The sequence below is a fragment of the Chelmon rostratus genome, chromosome 8 (genome assembly GCF_017976325.1).
Source record: "Chelmon rostratus isolate fCheRos1 chromosome 8, fCheRos1.pri, whole genome shotgun sequence".
Classification (NCBI taxonomy): Eukaryota; Metazoa; Chordata; class Actinopteri; order Chaetodontiformes; family Chaetodontidae; genus Chelmon; species Chelmon rostratus.
In genome coordinates this window covers 3,666,650-3,684,473 of record NC_055665.1, presented here as the reverse complement: position 1 = coordinate 3,684,473, position 17,824 = coordinate 3,666,650, and the positions used below count along the sequence as shown (strand labels likewise).

Sequence of the window (17,824 nt, the reverse complement as noted above, 5' to 3'; positions counted from 1 at the left end):
TTATATGTAACTGATTACCTGTTTCAGCACTTTGTAAAGCTGTTGGAGAGCTTAGGAATGAAGTGATTTCATTTTCTTCCCCAAACTTGGATTAAAACTTTTTTTTTAAACAGCAGTGGTCCTTAAACTGTGCATGAATGGATAGGTTTTTAATTAATGGCAAACATGAAGAACAATATTTGAACTTTTAATGGATTAAATTCAGTATCATAAATACATTTACATGACAAATTGACAAAACAATTGCATTGCTTGAACAAAGAAAGCACACATTTTACAAATCTGGTTTAAGTCGCCTACAGAGGAAGTTTATAGGAGCTCTCTTTGTCATGGGGGAGTAACCCACTACTGCACAGCCTGGTGAAACAGTTGTACGGTATCTTCTGTGGCTCTGGAGGAACTGAAAGCCAACACAACTGTCTCATTTCCTGCCTTCAACACTTGTAAACTCTCCAGAAAAGCAGCAGTGTCATCACATGCTGTATCTCATGTCACTCATCACATGTCACATTGCACAAAGCTACACGACTCCTAAAGCAACGGGAGTCCCACTGTAGATGTCTGCACGGGAGGTTTTGATTCGTGGTTCACGCAAATTGGGCTTGGAGGTTTGTACTTGTTGCATCATGGGAAGTGTAGGATCCATATGAAGGAGTAAAAGTCAGGAAAATCTCCCAGCTTTATGGAATTGCAGTCATAAATCTCTGGAGAACCATGAGGCCTTTCAGCTGTGGGATCCAAATATGTTGCTCAAGTTGGTAATAAGAGGCAACACAGATTAGCGTTGCAAACAGAGATGAAATTGCATTCGTTCGAGTTGAAAATGTTTCAGTGTGAGCAAAAAAGAAGCACCAATAAAACATCTGTAGCAGAGAAGGAAAAAACACTTGAGTTCCTGGTTTCAAAGCTTCAGATCAGCCTGAGCTTGAGCTCTCACACTGAGTCTGGTGCTTGTTTAGCTGCAGCAAATGTCTCAAATTGTCACCTTCAGAGTCTGTTAGTGGCCAAAACAACTGCAAAAACACTCCAGTGGTCAGATTCACTCGAACAAAGCGAGACAAAAACACACCTTTTATACTGTGAGATTTTAACTCTGATCCCGAGTCTGCCTGCACAAACACCCCGACATGTGATCGCCGTTTCTGAAGCTATCTGCAGCATCTCCAGCGCTGGCTCCCCTGTCCCCCTGACTTATGGGATCTGACAGCGTTAGCATCGTAAATCGCTGCCTCCGCTGGAGCTGCAGGACTGAGGACCATATTCGGAGAAACAGATGAGAAAACAGAGGGAGGGACGGACCGAGGGTGTGTGTCGGGGAAACAAAAGAGAGGGTGTTTATATCCTGAATGTTTGTGCTGGAAAATTGAAAGAGAAAGAGAGGCCGGGGAGTGAAAAGGAGTGAAAGAGTGATGGAGTGGAAAAGAGAGCGAGAAGCTATCAACAGGAAATGAGAGACAGAGACAGAGAAGGAGTGAGAGGTGGACACAGAATGAGAGGAGGTGGAGGAGAAACTGGAGAGAGAGAATGACTCAGAACCTTATAACGCCTGCCAGTATGGAAACGAGTCGGGCGAGCCAGGTCGAATTTACTGGTGTGTGTGTGTGTGTGTGTGTGTGTGTGTTTGCAGCTTGATGTAATTAAGTGAAGTTTTGAGCACCAGCAGCAGTTTGTAGATCTCATGACTATATTATGGCAACACACTCATATACACACTAACACATTCACACACAAATAAAAATAAAGGCAGACACACACACACACACACACGCACACACACACCACACATACACACACACACAAACAGGATTATGGGTGCAGGGATCTTAGGGATCACCTCCAAGTCAAAGAGTGTTGGGTTGTGGAATCAGGCCAAAGGGTCAAACACACAGGATATTTATGACTGCAGGTTTGGACAAAAGACACACACACACACAAGCACACACACACATACACGTACACACACAAGCACTCACACAGTCTGTTTTTGCCAATGGTAGTCTGGCCTGATGTATTCAATTGTTGACACACACTTACACACACAGTATTTTTTGGCAGTGGTCTTTTGCTGCTAGGTGACTGTGTTTTGACTGTTAGGTTCACTGCACATATATATAGTGTGTACACACACACACACACACACTAGAATCATCAAGTTTTTATTGATCTTTGGGGGGAGAGGGGCTAACAGACTCTATTGAACCAGTTCAGCTCTCTGTCTCAGTCCTTGTCTCCTTATCAGCCTCAAATTCCTCTAAATGTTTTATGCTCTTATTTTGAAAGAGTTGTAGAGAGGAAGTCGTCTGCACCACTGTTATAAATGCGCACACGCAGTGGAGTTGTGGTGTTTTTTTTTCTGAGCTGAAACAAACAGTGCGTTCACAAAATAGAATCAGACGCTGGAAGTCGTTATTAGATCACAATTTACAATTACATTATAATAATCTGCCTTTTGGGTTCCTGTGACACAGCTAATGTGATATCCTCCTTGACTTTAGAGCCGCCTTTCTCTGTTCTCTTAAAGCTTGCCTCTTCAACATAGTTTGCAATGGGTGCAACGATGCAATTTTCTTGTTTTTTTTTTATACATTTTATTCATGTCATGCAAATCATCAACTCAAAGAGAAGTTGCATAATTACAGAATCGTCTCTTTGTTGGCGCTCCCTCCAATGTGTGGACCCATCATATGAAATAAAGTCTAATACAGAAAGATTAAATATATACATACAGCTATAAATGAACAGAGCGAGCTTGGTTTGCTTTGCAGTGGCGATAACGTTGAACTCTGCGTGACAGACTGTGCGAGCCAATCCACCAATCGTGGTGATTCCATTTAAATTAATTGATTCCAGGCATAAATTGCACCGTTATACGTGCTGCTGTGACCAGACCCTTGGACTGATTTATCCACCAAACTTCAGTCTGCTCGCCAAGCTACATCGGAATCGGTTTTGGTCTGTACAAACCTCATTTTTCAAAATTTAGTGCATCACGATGAATCCATGCATCAGGCGTCCAGAGGGCATCATTTCAGTTTAAACGCTGTATTCCTGGCACATGGTTGGAGTAACTGAGCGAGGGCCACATGTGCATACCAGTAATTGGTTTTGCAGTTGATGGTATTGTGAGTGCTCTCCGGGGACGCAGGGGTTCATTTAAACAAGTTGGTCACAGTTGTATCCGGAGCTCCACGCTGAGTGAGTCATTTGCAGCTTTCTTTATATATGATAGCACGTAGCTTAGCAATTAGCAAAGTCTGTTGAAAGCAGAAAGCTCTGCAGAAAATGTGACAAGTAAACAAAAATTGATTAAATTAGGTGTTTGCTCACCTGAAATTGTTTTGGCTTGTGCAAGTGGGAGGTTTTTCTGGCCTGTGGAAACTGTTTTCATGAATCTTCACGCAGCTCGGACTGACCTGCATTGAAATATGGGATAATGTGTTCAAAGATATTTGTTACCCTTCTCTCTCCTCGTGTCTTCCCATTTGGCCGAAACCCTGGAAAAAGAGCTTCACGGGACAAAATGTCTGAAAGTATCTAAACATTATTACCACGGTTTGATGTTTCTGATGCCAAATGAAGAACACCCATTACGTCGTCATGCTTTCAAATCCCTTTTCAGTTTTCAAATTGAGGGATTTAGCATTACTGGCTGATTGAATGGACCAGTTTTCTGCCCACTGTGGTTTCTAATAAGGTTATAATGGTTCCATCTGCATAATGGAGGCCGGTGATGCAGTGATATTTTATTTAAGCTGGTTTGTTTTGAATGTGGTGCAGAGGACAGGGTGCCTCTGGGAAATCAAGGAGGATGGCTGATGAAAGACAAAAAGCATCTGAACTAAAATAATACAATAATTTGTGTGTTTTCAGATGGAGGCGGCCTGGATTGTACTTGGATCAGTATCTTTTTGTTTGTTTGTCTAATCTGCTGAGTTGCCAGATCTTTCGGACATGAGCATGTTGCGGCTCAGACCTCCAGGCTTCATAACTAGTGTTATTTTTCATAGTGTGTCACATGCTCTCAATCAGCAGACGTTAACAGTGACAGTGAAAGACTGTCTGCAGCAGCAGGGCGTCAGTATTCTGCACGAAGCATAAAATTTATAGAGACAATGAAAAGCCGAGCTAGACAATGTTCATATCTTAAAATAAATTCAACTGGCCGCATAATTAAATCAGTTCAATCATCATATAAATCCTGCAGACAGGAAATCCACATATGGGCAGTGAAAACTTGTCTTTAACAGTCGGAACTGAGCTCTCTGCTCACAAGAACTTCAACTTTCCAGTGATGGATGAAGGTCTGAAGGGGGAGAAATGCCACATGATACGGTTTAAAGGTTATTAAATTAAAGTCAATTAAAGTCTGTGTCATCTAGTGGAGTCTGTGTTTTTATAATGCGATGAAAATATAACATGCATGCAAGTGTACTGACCACCACAGTGGACGGCTGTCTTTAGCTCTGCAAACGCACACCAACAGCTGCACAAAAACATGCAACATATAGAACAAATGTGGTTAAAAAAATACCATTTTAGTATATAAGGCTGGAACTTAAGTCCTGAGGAGGAAGATTTGTGGCTCTTTTTTTTTCTACTGGTTACAATTATTATAAGAGACTTTTCAGAAATATTGTTTAATGGAAGAAGAACTCAAAAAGTTGACATTTCCAGTACCGTTAAATAAGATGCCGCAGAAGCTTAATACCAGTTGCGGTCTAAAACCAGCTGAATGCTAACCAGAACTTATAAACTAGTGGTTTCCATTCAATCAAAGCTGCTCACCACCTATAATCGGCTGCATTTGTTTGTGAGTCGTGAGCAGTTCGACCGCAGAGTGCAGACTGATCTGCTGTTTCACGGTGAAGTGAATCATGTAGCTTTGACTCTCTCCCAACCTTTCAGTCACTCCTTTAGATTTACATGTATTTGAACCAACTGCAGTAAATCCAAACTAGAGCATCGACGACAGAACACAGTCTGTGGAGGGTGAAATCATCCGGTGAGGTGGGTGAAGTCAGTCTTCTTGTTGAAACAAAAACTTCATTCCGTCATTAAATTTCAAATAAAGTCATCAGATGAGATGAAACTCTCTCCTCTCTGTCAGCATATTGAAATCAAATACACATTTAATCCTGCCCTCAACCTGACCACCGGTTGTCCTTCCCCTCCCAAAGGCCTCAGCATATAATGAGAAAGTTCGCTCAAATGAGGTTTTGTTTCAGGGCCAGAATCAAAGCTGATGTTTTACAGTCTGAACTGTTTCCAGAGTCTTACCCCCTCCTGTCCTCTGCTGGCCTTTCTTCATCAGATCCACCCCTTTCTGGGTGCCTTTCCTTCTCGCTCTCTGCAGTTATTGCATAAGAAAACATGCTTCGCCTCAAGGAAGAAAGGTTTAAAAATAGTGCTGTTTTTAATGGAAATATAGGATTTATGCTAAATTATTCAGAAATCACCCTGTTGTGCCCTCTGCTGTCAGATCCAGCTCTTTTAGGTCCGGACTCCTGTTCGGTTGTTCTTCCTCTAACCTTCCACAGACCTCGTTAAAATACATTTCTGCCCTCTGCTTGTTCTTGTTTCACACTGCAAAAGACAATTTGTTTACGCTTTCCATGTTTATCCCTCTGCTACTCAGAGGGATATCTCTAAAACCTGAAAAAAATAACAAAACCAAGTAAAGTCTGGACGTTTTTTTCTTCATTTGAGAAAGTAGGTTTTTTGAATATGTGGCCGATTTATCAAAATAATACCTTCTTGAAATTCAGTATATAATGTATGAACATGATATTGACACATCACCACCTTTTCAGTTGATATGATGAACTTTTTGAACACATCCAGCAGTTAAGGTCAATCTCCTATTGGCTCTGTTTTTGGTCTCCACCGACTCCTGAGGGAAAAATCAGGCTCTTCGGCGGCTAAATGCTCCGCTATGCTCACCAGCTACTCTCTGACTGTGTCTGTTTGTTGGTTGTTGCTGAGCAGCTTTCACGCTGAAGACATCTGCCTGCCACGACGCCGTGAGACCGAAACAAAACAGTAAAGTTGTGGCCGGACAGACGAACGATGACCTGAGAGTCAAACTTTACATTAACCATCATCATACCAGAATGACTGAGGCTGCAGCCACAAAACCGTAAATTGAGAAAAGGTGTGTTTCAGTGTTGTCTTTAAATATCAGGATTTGCTGCCTGTCCCCTGCCTCTGGCCTTCAGCCCGACTAAACCAACTGTCTGTTCTGGATTGGCCTTTCACCAATCCTCTCATCTCCTCCTCCATTTCTCCTCATCAAACCCCACAGGGGGTCATATTAGAGGGCCACAGCCCCATCTGCACCATTGTCACCCTCTGAGAGTTATATTAAAGACCTTCTCTCTGCCTCTTTCTCTGTCTGCCCCTCCCTCGCTCAGTGGGCCTAATCAGGTAAATATTGAGAGGATTTGTTCGTTCTTTGTAATGTGGCCCGGGCCGCCCTGATTCTAATTCTGCTGTATCTCTGCTGGGCTGCGACAATGCTTTAAGTGAGCCGTGCTGATGGAGATAATGACGGGCTGGGGAGGGAAAAGCTGCGGGACACAATGGGAAGGCCTACGGGCCGCGTGGGAGGAAGGGAGCGGGAACAAGGGAGGCTGCTCGACACATCTCGACCAGACGCGTCGGTGCTTTTAATGCTGAAAAGAGATTTGACAGTAGAAGTTTTTTGTCCCTGATGGGGAGTCATTCCCACTTTGATTTCAGTTCTGTGCAGCCGCCCTGGACGTGAGACTTTTGGAGAAGGAAATCCAACCCGAAAGATTGTCTTCGAATTTCAGCCAAGAGCTGTTTCCTGTTGTGGCAGCTTCTTAGACTATGCTCCAAAGAATTTTAATGGATAAGGCCTGTGTCATTCTGCACATACCAAAGCTAATGTGTTAGCAGCGTAGCTTTTAGCAAAGCTAACTCAGACAGGAGCAGTGCATTTGTTGGGAATTATTTTCAGATGCAGATTATCACACATTTGGTGCTCAAACAGCATGGCTATGTCTTGATACTTGGACAGTTCAGTCACAAATGTGCTCATAAAATTTATTAAGGCAAGAATGTAGAAGATACAAACTCACCAAATGGTAGGAAATTTTCTTTGCAACCAATAAACTGGGGAAATAAAACGACATCAAGCGGCCGCTGAGCATTGCTGCGCCATCTTTGATCCAGCACAGTCCTGGACCAGGGGGAGTGTTTACAGCAGCATGACTGTGTGTGTGTTTGTTGTGATATCAACAGGTCGACATTTCAATTTGTCCAAAACTTTGATTTATGATCAATGCCATCCAAACATGACATTCCCATCAGCCTCAGCTGAACCTTAATTAGCAAATCATACCATGCTAACATGCTAAGCTACGATGTTAAAATGGGAGCATCACAAACATCACCTCCTTCACATCAGCATGTTAGCATTACCATCTTGAGCCATTTGGCTGATGTTAGCATTTAGCTTGTAGCACCGCTGTAGTGAAGCCTCACAGAGCTGCTAACATGTTCGCATGTTAGTTCTTAGTGTTTTTAGCAGGTTTTAGGAAACGTTGGCGCTCGATGGCTTAGAGGACTAAGATATATCAGGCTTTACTTGTTCGTAGAGCTCAGTTCAGTTGTTTTCTCATTTCTTTACGATTATAACTGAACCAGAACATCCACCTTGGACTGCTGTTTTCCTCCGAATGTCAAAGAAAGAGGGAAAAAAAAAAGCAGTTGCAAACTGAAAGCCGGGACATGATTCAGCTGGAGGCGCTCGGCAAAGTGCAGGAGGGAGGCGGAGGAAGGAGAGACTGGAGGGACAGGAGGGAGGTAAAGAGCCAGTGAACAAGAAAAGAGATTTTCAAGAAGACAAGCAGCGGGAGAGAAGAAGGAGGAGGAAGAGGAGGAGGGAGGCGGGAAACGGAGAGGAAGAAAGAAAAGAAACAGGAACTGGCCAATAAAGCACGACCGCGTCCCTGCGGACGGCTGAGCGGGGTTGCGTGCGTGTGATGGAATGACATGTCAGCGCCGCATCTGCTCTGTTTGCCGCTCAGCTGGGTTGCCATGACGACCAGCACATCCTCGCTCGCTCGCTCGCCTCGCTCTCGCTGTCTATTTGCATCCCTCCCCCGCCCTCCCTCCACCCAGCTCCGACTTACATAAACCTCTTCTTTGTACGGACGCAGAAATGCTCGGAGGTTGAGTGCATTGAAGTCTCCTTGAAAATGTGATATCGGGCCTCATCTCGCTCGCTCCCTCTCTCTCTCTTTCTCACTTATGCCCACACTCAAAATGTCTCCTGGCTCGTCGCCAGCGTTTCCCTTCAGCTGGTGAAATGAAAGCGTGAAGGATTCAGGAAGGATACGGGAAGTCGGCCGGTGAAAGGAGCCTGCTTAGCATGTAGAGAACGTAGCCGGAGAGGCCATACGCCCCGACACCTCCATTCACTTTATATTCATTCACTTTATGCTCCCTCATCTGTGTGTGTGTGTGTGTGTGTGTGTGTGTGTGCGTTTGTATGGACTAAAGTCTGTTTAACCAGTCACACTGAGGGGACTCGCCTTCCTTTTGGGGACAAAATACAAGTCCTCATAATAAAAATCATCATATTTTAGGCTGAATCTTAACTGAAGGTTAGGTTAAGGTTAAATCTCCAGGAAATTAATAGAAGTTCATGTAAATTCCTCTGAAGTGATGCTTGACTGCATGTGTGTGTGTTGGTAATGTGAGAAAGAAACGAAAGGACAACGCAGTTAATTGCTTTGCCAATCGCTAATTAAAGCCGTTCTTTCTCCACCGTTTCAATGCACACTACCAGCTCCTGGGGTCATTCTGGTTTTCAGCGAGCATCCTGACACCTGGATGCTCAAATCTGCTGAAACAACATCTCTGGTGTGCATGAAAAATGCACGAGTAAGAAAGTGAGCGCTGTTTCCTTCATGCTTGAAACCCTCCTTTGGCAGTTTTGTATTTTTTCTTTGCGTGTGTGTGTGTGTCAGGGACTTTGACAGCCCTGTGGTCAAGAGCATCAAAAGACAACAAGACTTTCTTTACAAAACAACAAGTTGAAACTTGATGTCCTCTTTGACAAATTGTTCAAATACGAGTAAGCACAAATATTCTGAATAATGGTTTAAGACACTGGATAATTGGAGAATGTGCATTAATTGAATGTTTGCTCTCAGTTTGTTCAGAAGGAAGCCATCTGTAATGTGAACTGCTGGTCAGCCACACATTCTTCCCCTCGTGTGACAGTGACACAGTGTCTCTCAGCAGAGTTATATTCTCGTTAAGCAGTGAAATAGATTTTACACGGCAAACCGTCTGTAGACAAAGCCATCTGCCTCTGTCGTCCACGTCCCCGGGCGGACGCCGTACTCTGCCAAGCGGCCGCCGAGGGACTCAGATGGCGACTGTGTGTGTTTTTGTGTGTGTGTGTGTTTCCACATATGCGCCCGCAGTGCGCATCCACACATGGATGCCCACATGCATTGTGTTTGATCTCATGAACGCGAATGTCTTTTGCATGTGACAGCGAGCGTGTTTACAGACGGAAAACGCCCCGGGACCTTTTTTTTGTTGTTGTCTTTTTTCACTTTCTATTTTCAGACACACAAAGTGATGACAGTATCCATTTTGAATAAAGCCTCGTCCAAAACCTGCCGGCGTTTCCTCCCTGCCGCTCACGCGCCTGCGGTCCGTTGCTTCACAATAACACTAAAGATTTATGCAACGTGCAACATGAAAGCAAGTTATTAGAGCTAAATATGAAGAGCTTTCACATGTTCCGCCGAGGCAGTTAAATATAATCAGGAACAGAGAGGAAAGCCTGAATGTTCACAAACAGACTGGAAGCGACACTTGGAAGCTGGATATGTTGGTTTATCCAGCTATGAAAGTGGTCTCATGGAATCACTAAGATGTGGTTTCCCTCACACCTCTCATCCTTTCATCCTCTCTCTGCCACACCTGTATAAAACTTTATTCTCTGACGCCTCCTGACTCCACATCTCTCCTCTCCTCTGTTCCCTCTCTTCTAGATGTAACGTCCAGGATTACATCTGGCACAAGGGTGCCCGCTGCGAGTCGGTGGTGACCGAGTTCCAGGTGATGTGTCTGGCCGTGGGCGCCTCGGCTCTGGTGGTCCTGCTGCTCTTCATGATCATCGTCTGCTTCGCCAAGAAGCTCCACGTGCTCAAGACGGAGAACAAGAAGCTGCGAAAGCGCAGGTGAGGCCCCCGTCAACAGTCTGAGCTCGTTCGCAAGTGGTTTAAAAACTGAAAGTACTTCATCTTCCATTTTTTATTGGCAGAGTAGGTCACCCTTCCCCAGCCGAGGAGCATGATTCACTGCAGTTCACAAAGAAAAAGCATGAAAATACAAAGCTATTTAGTCTCTAAGGCTCATGGGATTTATTTTCAGTAATGTTAACAAGATCTTAAGAAAGCAGTTTCTGATGGAGAAATACACAAGCGAAGCTCCATCTGTCAGGACCTCCTTTCAGTGGACGTGATGCGTCCTGCAGGCTCCACACGCGTCTCACTGGAATCATTTGTCAAAGTTTAAAAGATCAATCAAACAAAAGTAGAGTAAAGTAAAACCTTTAATGCTTGGCTCAAAGGCATTCTGGTGCGGCAGATTTATTATCGGTTACCCTGCAGACTCTGATTCCCGGCTGCGGTACATTACTCCCATCAGTGTTGAAGATTGATCAGGAAGAGCTTTGTGGCTGGCACCACCTCGAGGCCACGCTGCCGCCCGGCTGGTGTTCGGCGTGAAGTTTAGAGACGAGGCCCAGTGGTCGACGGAGAGAGAGAAGAGGAGGAAGAAGTTTGGTGGAAATGAAATCTAACGGCAGACAAAACAACAGCTCTAAACACAGATTCAATCAGTGCGTCAGCAGCGTCTGAAAAACCATGTCTTATAGAGGGGTGACAGTCTCAGAGTTTATTAGTTTTATTAGAGTTTATAGAGTTTATTATTAGTATGAACAGAGTAAACATGTGGCACATGTTTGTGTAAATCAGATCCAAAAACAGCAATAAATGTTTGAATTCCAAAAAGCCTGAAGTCAACAGAAGATAATAAGAGTATTTTGTTAATTAAAGATTCACCAGAAGATTTTTTTTTTCCCAGTTTCGCCCATTAAAATTTTGGTGAATTGAACCCAATGACATTTAAAGCACTGTTTCTGCAAGATCTTATTACCTTACTTACTGTCACATTGTTTCATTTAATGGATGTTTAAAGATCTGAAGAGGGGAAAAAACTCCAGTATTTAAAAACTAAAAGACAAATTTAGAGACGAGTCAGAAAAAATCAAACCAACTAATTTTATTGCAGAAATACATTTTTGTTTCTGACCTTTTCAGATCTATCCTGAGACCTCTCGGGGGTCCCGACCCCCTGGTTTACCTACAGCATCTCAGTTTGGATTGTAATAGATTACTTTAGGCTGAGAAAGCAGTTGTATTCTTTCTTGAAAATGAACTTATGATTGAATCTTATCTCAACATTTAACACGTGTTCAGACGAGTGAAGATGAGGCTGAAGGATGAATCGATGACAGGGCGGACGTCTGCGACAGGAAGAAGCTGGAATACTTTTTTTTTGGTAAATGTCAGGAGCTGACAGCGGAGTCGCTCTTTCGCGATTTAAACATAAAAGAAGAAAGGCAGGCGGAGCAGACGGCGGCTCGTGTCCTTTACAGGAGCAGAGAAAGACGAGGTTGCGGCGGCTTTTGTGCCCGGAACACAGGAATTGTTTTTCATAACAATAACTTCTCGTCACGGTTACATTTTCAGGAAAGAATGGCTCAAAACGAGGATGAGTCAGGCAGCAGAGGTTTAGAGCCTCGCTGAGGACGTGTGACAGGAATTGAGCCTGTTGCTTTCCAGCTTTTCAACAGCTACACAAACACAGTCGCTGAGAAACCAGTTTTATTGCCCTCACATGAATAAAAAAGGATAAAAAAGCCTTTGAATTAGATTTTGCTCCGTGTTTTATCCTTATTTCTCGTTCTCATTTTTCACTGATCTGCACAGACGATCACTGTTGCTGCAGCGACCTGTCTTCCTTCTGATTAGTGAAGTTCGTCTGACGAGTATTAACCTAATTTGTACATTGAACACAAGAACCAGAGTCACAAGGTCGTAAAGGTGACGCAGCGATTTGAGTTGGTGGCAGCAGGAGGATATGAAGGTGACACGAACAGATAGAGGCGGAGGAGACTGGGGAAGGAGAGGAAGAGGAGGATGAGGAGGGTGTGTGAGACAGAGGAGGATGGGGATGGGGGGATGGGGGGATGGGCGACAAAGAAAAAGAGACGAGGACAGTCTGGTGGGGGGGGGTGGGCGAGAGAATAGGAAGTGGTTTAAATCGAACAAGTGAGGAAGACAATGGAGGAATGCAGGAGGAAGGAGGGAGAGAGGGAGGGTGGAGAGCTGATGGTGAGCAGCCGGCAGAAAACCAGATGACAGAACAGACGAAGAGGCAGCGGGAGGAGACGCTGGCGGACGGGAAAACGGGTTCTGCAAGGACCGAGCTCCGCTGGCTGTGTGCGAACTGCTGAACTGCTGTTCACCAGAGGGAGGCAGAGAAAAGAGGACATCCAGCTCCTCATCCTCACAAGAACACCATGTTGAAGCTGATAATACTGCACGAAACACACACTTAGTGGCCACTTTATTAGGTACCCCTGAGTGTACACAACTGCTCTGCCAAACAACATATTTGAGCCATGAAAGTCAGAACAAACTTACAGGAAGCCTGTTTCAGTATGTTGAAAAACCATCATCAGTGCCTGCAGAGCTTCACATTTTCTTTGAATATTACTGCTGACACGTTCTGGCCACAGATACACACACACACACACCCATGTGCTTCTAATGGGGATCCTTAAGCATATGCTTCGATTGCTCTGTGCCACTTTTTCCTATTTTTTAACTGATTTGTGCTTTTTGAGGTGGAGCGCCCAGTTGGAGCACACATTTGCTGCCTTTTTTATTGTTTCAATATGTTTTTGATGGAAATGAACTCATTTCAAGAATTTTTCAGGAAATGAGAGCCAGTGTGAGCAAATTCTTTTTACTTGAATTAATACGACTTTTAAGACTCAAAAATAGACATAAATGACTTTAAGATGGAGATATTTCATAGTGTAAATGTAGACATGGGAACATGAAATTCATTACCATGTCTGTCTAGATGTTTGTTCTTGCGTTTCCTTATGATAGATGAAGTAATTTTTAATAGAAAAAATAGTCTAGAACTATTCATCACTGGGTATTACAGCAGGCATTGCATGATGATCTGCAAAAACAGTTAATTGACAGTCATGTTTATGATAAATATTCTAATAATATCAGATTGAGCGTCGAAGAACCCTGAAAAAACCCAATTTTGTGTGAAATCTGTGGCGAGAACAAGAGCATGAGAGGGAGAGGCCTGAATATAAAGTGAAGGAGAGTGACAGACAGATTGAAGGACTGGATTGAATATAAAAAGGAGTTGGGGGTGGGGGGTGGGGGGGTAGGTGGTTCGGCATTGCTTCGCCAGTGCCGGTGTTTTAGCAGCTATCTCCCTAGCAACAGAGCCGTCGTGGATGAGCAACAGCCCGGCGATCGAGCGCCGCGGATGCAAATGTGAAGCGAAGGACCAAATCCTCAACACCAGATCCCACGCTACATGGGACTATTTTTAGCCCGCTGACGGCGAAGGTTATCATGCTAGTCATGGTGGAGGAGATTATAGATGATGAAGATGATGGTGAGAGGAAAAGTGGTGCAGTCAGTGGCAGCCTTAATGCTAGCTAGCAGAAATGTAAAAAAAAAAAAAAAAAAGGAGAAAAGGGTGATGTCATTGGTTCTCTGGATCCAGCTGAAAGTAGGGCAGTCTGAACAGGAGGGGGGAGGGGGGGACGGGGGGGGGGGGGTGGGGTTGACCTACATACAGCTGTGCGACCTGAGGGGTGTGGGCGTGTGTGTGTGCAGCAGCAGGGTTCAGCATGAAAGAGACAACACAGCCTCATCAAGTGGTCGGCTAAAAGAAATCGAAGAGGAGGAGGAGGAGGAGGGTGACAGATGAGAGGAGTAAAAAGGAGGGCAGGGTAAAACGGGGGAGGAGGGGGAGTAAAGGAGGAACTGTTGCAGGAGAGGAGGGAAGGAAAGAGAAAGTGAAAGAGAAAGAGGGGGAAAAAGGAACAAGAGAGGGCGTTTACAGAGAAAAAAGCTCAGTGTGACACATTCAGACGAGTGTGCGTGTGTGTGTGTGTGTGTGTGTGTGTGTGTGTGTTTGCACTGCTGACAAGGCTCATGAATACATGAGACTCCCACACTCCCCCATCTGCTGTGGGTAATTGCAGTCGCAGTGTTTCTCTGCCGCAGTCGAGATCAGACCCAACATCCTGGTCAAAGATGGAGAGTGATGAAGAGGAGATGGATGAAGAGCATCCTCGTTCTAGACCCGCCTCTGAATCTGTCATTCATCTGTTAAAGCAATACCAACCAGATATTCTTCTGTAGGCACTTGTGCAGTTTAAGTCCTCCAAATGAAACAATAAGACTGTGGTTTGTTCATGGCCTCCAGGATCTGACGCCCCTGTTGACAGGACGACATCTTCATCATGGTTTAGGATAAAATATGTCATCGTTTGAGTTAAAGTGACTACTACATTAAGACAGGGCACCTTCGGCGTCATGGTTACAACAATAACCACATGCTTAAAGGTATAATACGCAGGATTTGTCAGATAAACGATGTGTAGACTCCTAGAGGTGTATGCAGAGACTTTGCCCTCATTTTCCTTACTTTGCTGTGGTTGGGTGGGTCCTGGGCATCAATTTTTGGGCAATAACAGCAAGCAGGTGAGGTTAGGTCTTTAGAAAAACAGCTAGCAACCAGGTGCCAGACCATAAGCAGAATGCATCTGAGAGGAAGCTACGAAAATGGCGGATACACAGCACCAAACAGTAATGACAATTCCTGCATAGTACCTTTAAGGTTAGGCACCAATCGTGGTCATCGCTAAAAGAAACCAACACTGACTGTTGTTTGGAAACGAACTGCAGCGGTCTGTTGTTCCATCAAACCACCCTGACCTCCCTCTGCGGACTTCATCACTCTACAACTCGCTGGAACGACAGCCTAGTTCAGTAATGGCTCAGTAAAGTATTTGGCATCTGGGGTCAGATGCCAAAAAAACTAAAGAAATGGGCCGTGTGCTTCTGTTTTATAAGTCTCTGTCATTGTGGAAGTGAGCAAACATGCACGAGCCTCCGACTAAAAACAGCCCTGTTTTTAAAAAAAAACACAGGGGACCTCTTTGTGGGGGGGCGGTGAGACAGTCAAACACGATTCAGTCCAGTGGGAGTAAGAGAATAATGAGTTTGAAGGTTTATCAGTCTCCAAAACACAGACAACAGTTTGACAGCAGACATGCTAATTAATACTTTAGATTAAATTCAAATACAGAGGTTATGTGCGGGGGCTATTTCTTGGCTGCTGGTATTTTGTGTCCCCAGAAAGACAGCAGAGTGAGAGGTCCAAAGTTTGAGAAGTGACGATGGGAGAACAGATTTCTCCGTCTGCCTCTCTGTCATCTTTTATTGTCCCGTCACAGTGTTCATGAAACATGAATGTGGAAGCTCGCATGAGGATCAGAGACATGGCGCAGGAAGTAGATCACAGCCTCTTTAACTATAGATACGGCGGGGGAGTGAAGGGACGAGATGGAGGAGCACAGCGACACACTTGAGGGCGGCTGATGCTTTTGGTGTCTTAAAATATATAAAGGTTTATATGGAGTGCGAGCCAAATCACAACTGTGTCGTATACAAGAGGGAGGATCTGGGAGTGAGAGAGAGGAGACAAATCTGTGGAACTCGTCTCAAAGTTAGCGTCTCGCCCGGTCCCCGAGACAAACATCTCCTCCCTTTTGAAATGTCTGAGACGAAGATGAAGAGGAAAGACCGAATTCAAAGAGTTCAGTGTGACACAGTCGAGAGGGAACTCCAGAAGTTTCCTGCTTCTCTGACGAGATTAAAAGAAAGTCTGTGCTGATCTGCATCTGTTTTAAAGCGGCACACCAGGTTTTCACGAGTCTGTCCAGCTGATCAGAGCCGACGGTGAATTACAGAAATCAGCCGTGTCCTCAGTGCTGGATGGTTATAAAAAGATGCTTCTTCTCGGTGTAAAACCTGAAGGTTAAACAGTTTGCAGTATTAGTACTACAACATTTCTTTCTGATCATTTTGTGATACTATTCAGTAAACCTTTGCAGGAGTGGAGTTTGCATGCACGTTGTGTCATTCAGGATGCATCAACACAGCGTATCCTGGTGGAAGAATCTGATTAGAATGCTTTGATTTCACATTAAATAGATAGATTTGCGATTTGATTGTTGAATTCCAGTTATCATAAAGCTAATTTGAAAAAAAAAGAGCTTATCTGCGTTGTACGTCTGTTCCTTGGCATGTGGTGATTAACCCCTTGACGCCTGAATTTATTTAGAATTAAATTAAAAAAATAATTCTTTGTGTTTTTGCTTTCAAATTGATCCTAAATTAAGAGGAGTTTGTTAATTTTTCACAATAGATATAAATTTAGGTTTGATGGAAATTGGCAACAACAGGCGTTAATGCTTAAATGCAATATAAATACTTTTTTTTTTTCAAAATTCATAAATGTGCATCATAAAAGCCACAAAATTGGCTCACAACCATTACATTGGGACGTAGTTTTCACTTTGACCGGTCCGACAAGAAACCAGTGCTTGCAAAAGGTTCCTAGGTGTGTGCTGAACATGCACAAACCGGCATTAGAGGAATGCATGCGCGATTCGGCTGCAATGAAAGCGGTATGATGCGAATTCGCGACAATCAGCGTTAAGGGGTTAAAACAGAGCATGTGACAAACAGGACAGTTAATGTTGAAGCATGCACAGCAGTGCATCACTTACAGGAAGCTCATATTAAGTGAGTTAAAAACAAGGGAAGGTGTGCGCTACAAAAACAGAAGTTTAAGCTGAATTCTTACTTTGCGTTAGCTTTTTGCATTTTAATGCTACCTGAGCGTTCTGAGCCTCAGCTCTCAGTCCGAACTGAAAATGCTGACGGGAAGAGTTTGGAGGAAATTATCGTTGCACACTACACTTTTTGTGCAGTGGAAGCCATCGGTGGTCTTTGAAAAACAGGGGATTTGGCTCTGTCAGTGTTTTCTGTATCTTTGTTTTAACAAGAACATTGCACAAAAATCATTAACCTGATATAAAACAAGGAGGGGTGTCATGCACCAGGTTTTAGCAAATTGCTGTTTTCCGCCTGCAGCCCCCCGGCAGGTAGGTAGAAGAATAAAACAAATGCTGTCAAATGCTTTCTGAATCAACTCAGCAGGTTCATGCAGTGTTACAGGGTTTACTGTCGCAGCAGTTTGAAGGCGAACAATCGATAATGAACATAAAGAGAAACTCTAACCATTCTGATGTCGTCTCTGCTGCTTTCTTTCTGTTAGTGGGTCGAATGTGAGTGAAAGTTCAGCAGGTTTCCCAGATCTGATTTCACTTCGTTCTCAGTTTGTTGCATCACAGATCAAATGTTTGTGTGTGTGTTTTTTTCTGTTTGCCGGTTGACAAACAGAAGACGTAAACCTGCTGTCTAACTAATGCTGCTTTCTTGCTTTTTTCTCCCCCCTCCTTTTCTCCTCTGACAATCCCTTCTGTCTGTCTTCTCTTAAAAAATGTAATCTCTCTCCTAAATTTGTCCTTTTTCTTACCCCTTTTGTTCCATTCCTTTGTTCTTTCACCGCCTCTCCATTCCTCTTTTTTCCGTCT

At 43.9% G+C, this 17,824-nt stretch overlaps 1 protein-coding gene across 3 annotated transcripts in view; it reads left to right on the top strand.

Moving 5' to 3' along the window:
- cspg5a (chondroitin sulfate proteoglycan 5a) overlaps positions 1 to 17,824 on the top strand; it is a 54,526-nt gene that overhangs the window by 25,428 nt on the left and 11,274 nt on the right. For all 3 annotated transcript variants that reach the window (XM_041943168.1, XM_041943167.1, XM_041943169.1), the window contains exon 3: positions 10,038 to 10,226. In XM_041943168.1, coding sequence (XP_041799102.1) covers positions 10,038 to 10,226 — 189 coding nt within the window. The remainder of the gene's footprint in view (positions 1 to 10,037; positions 10,227 to 17,824) is intronic.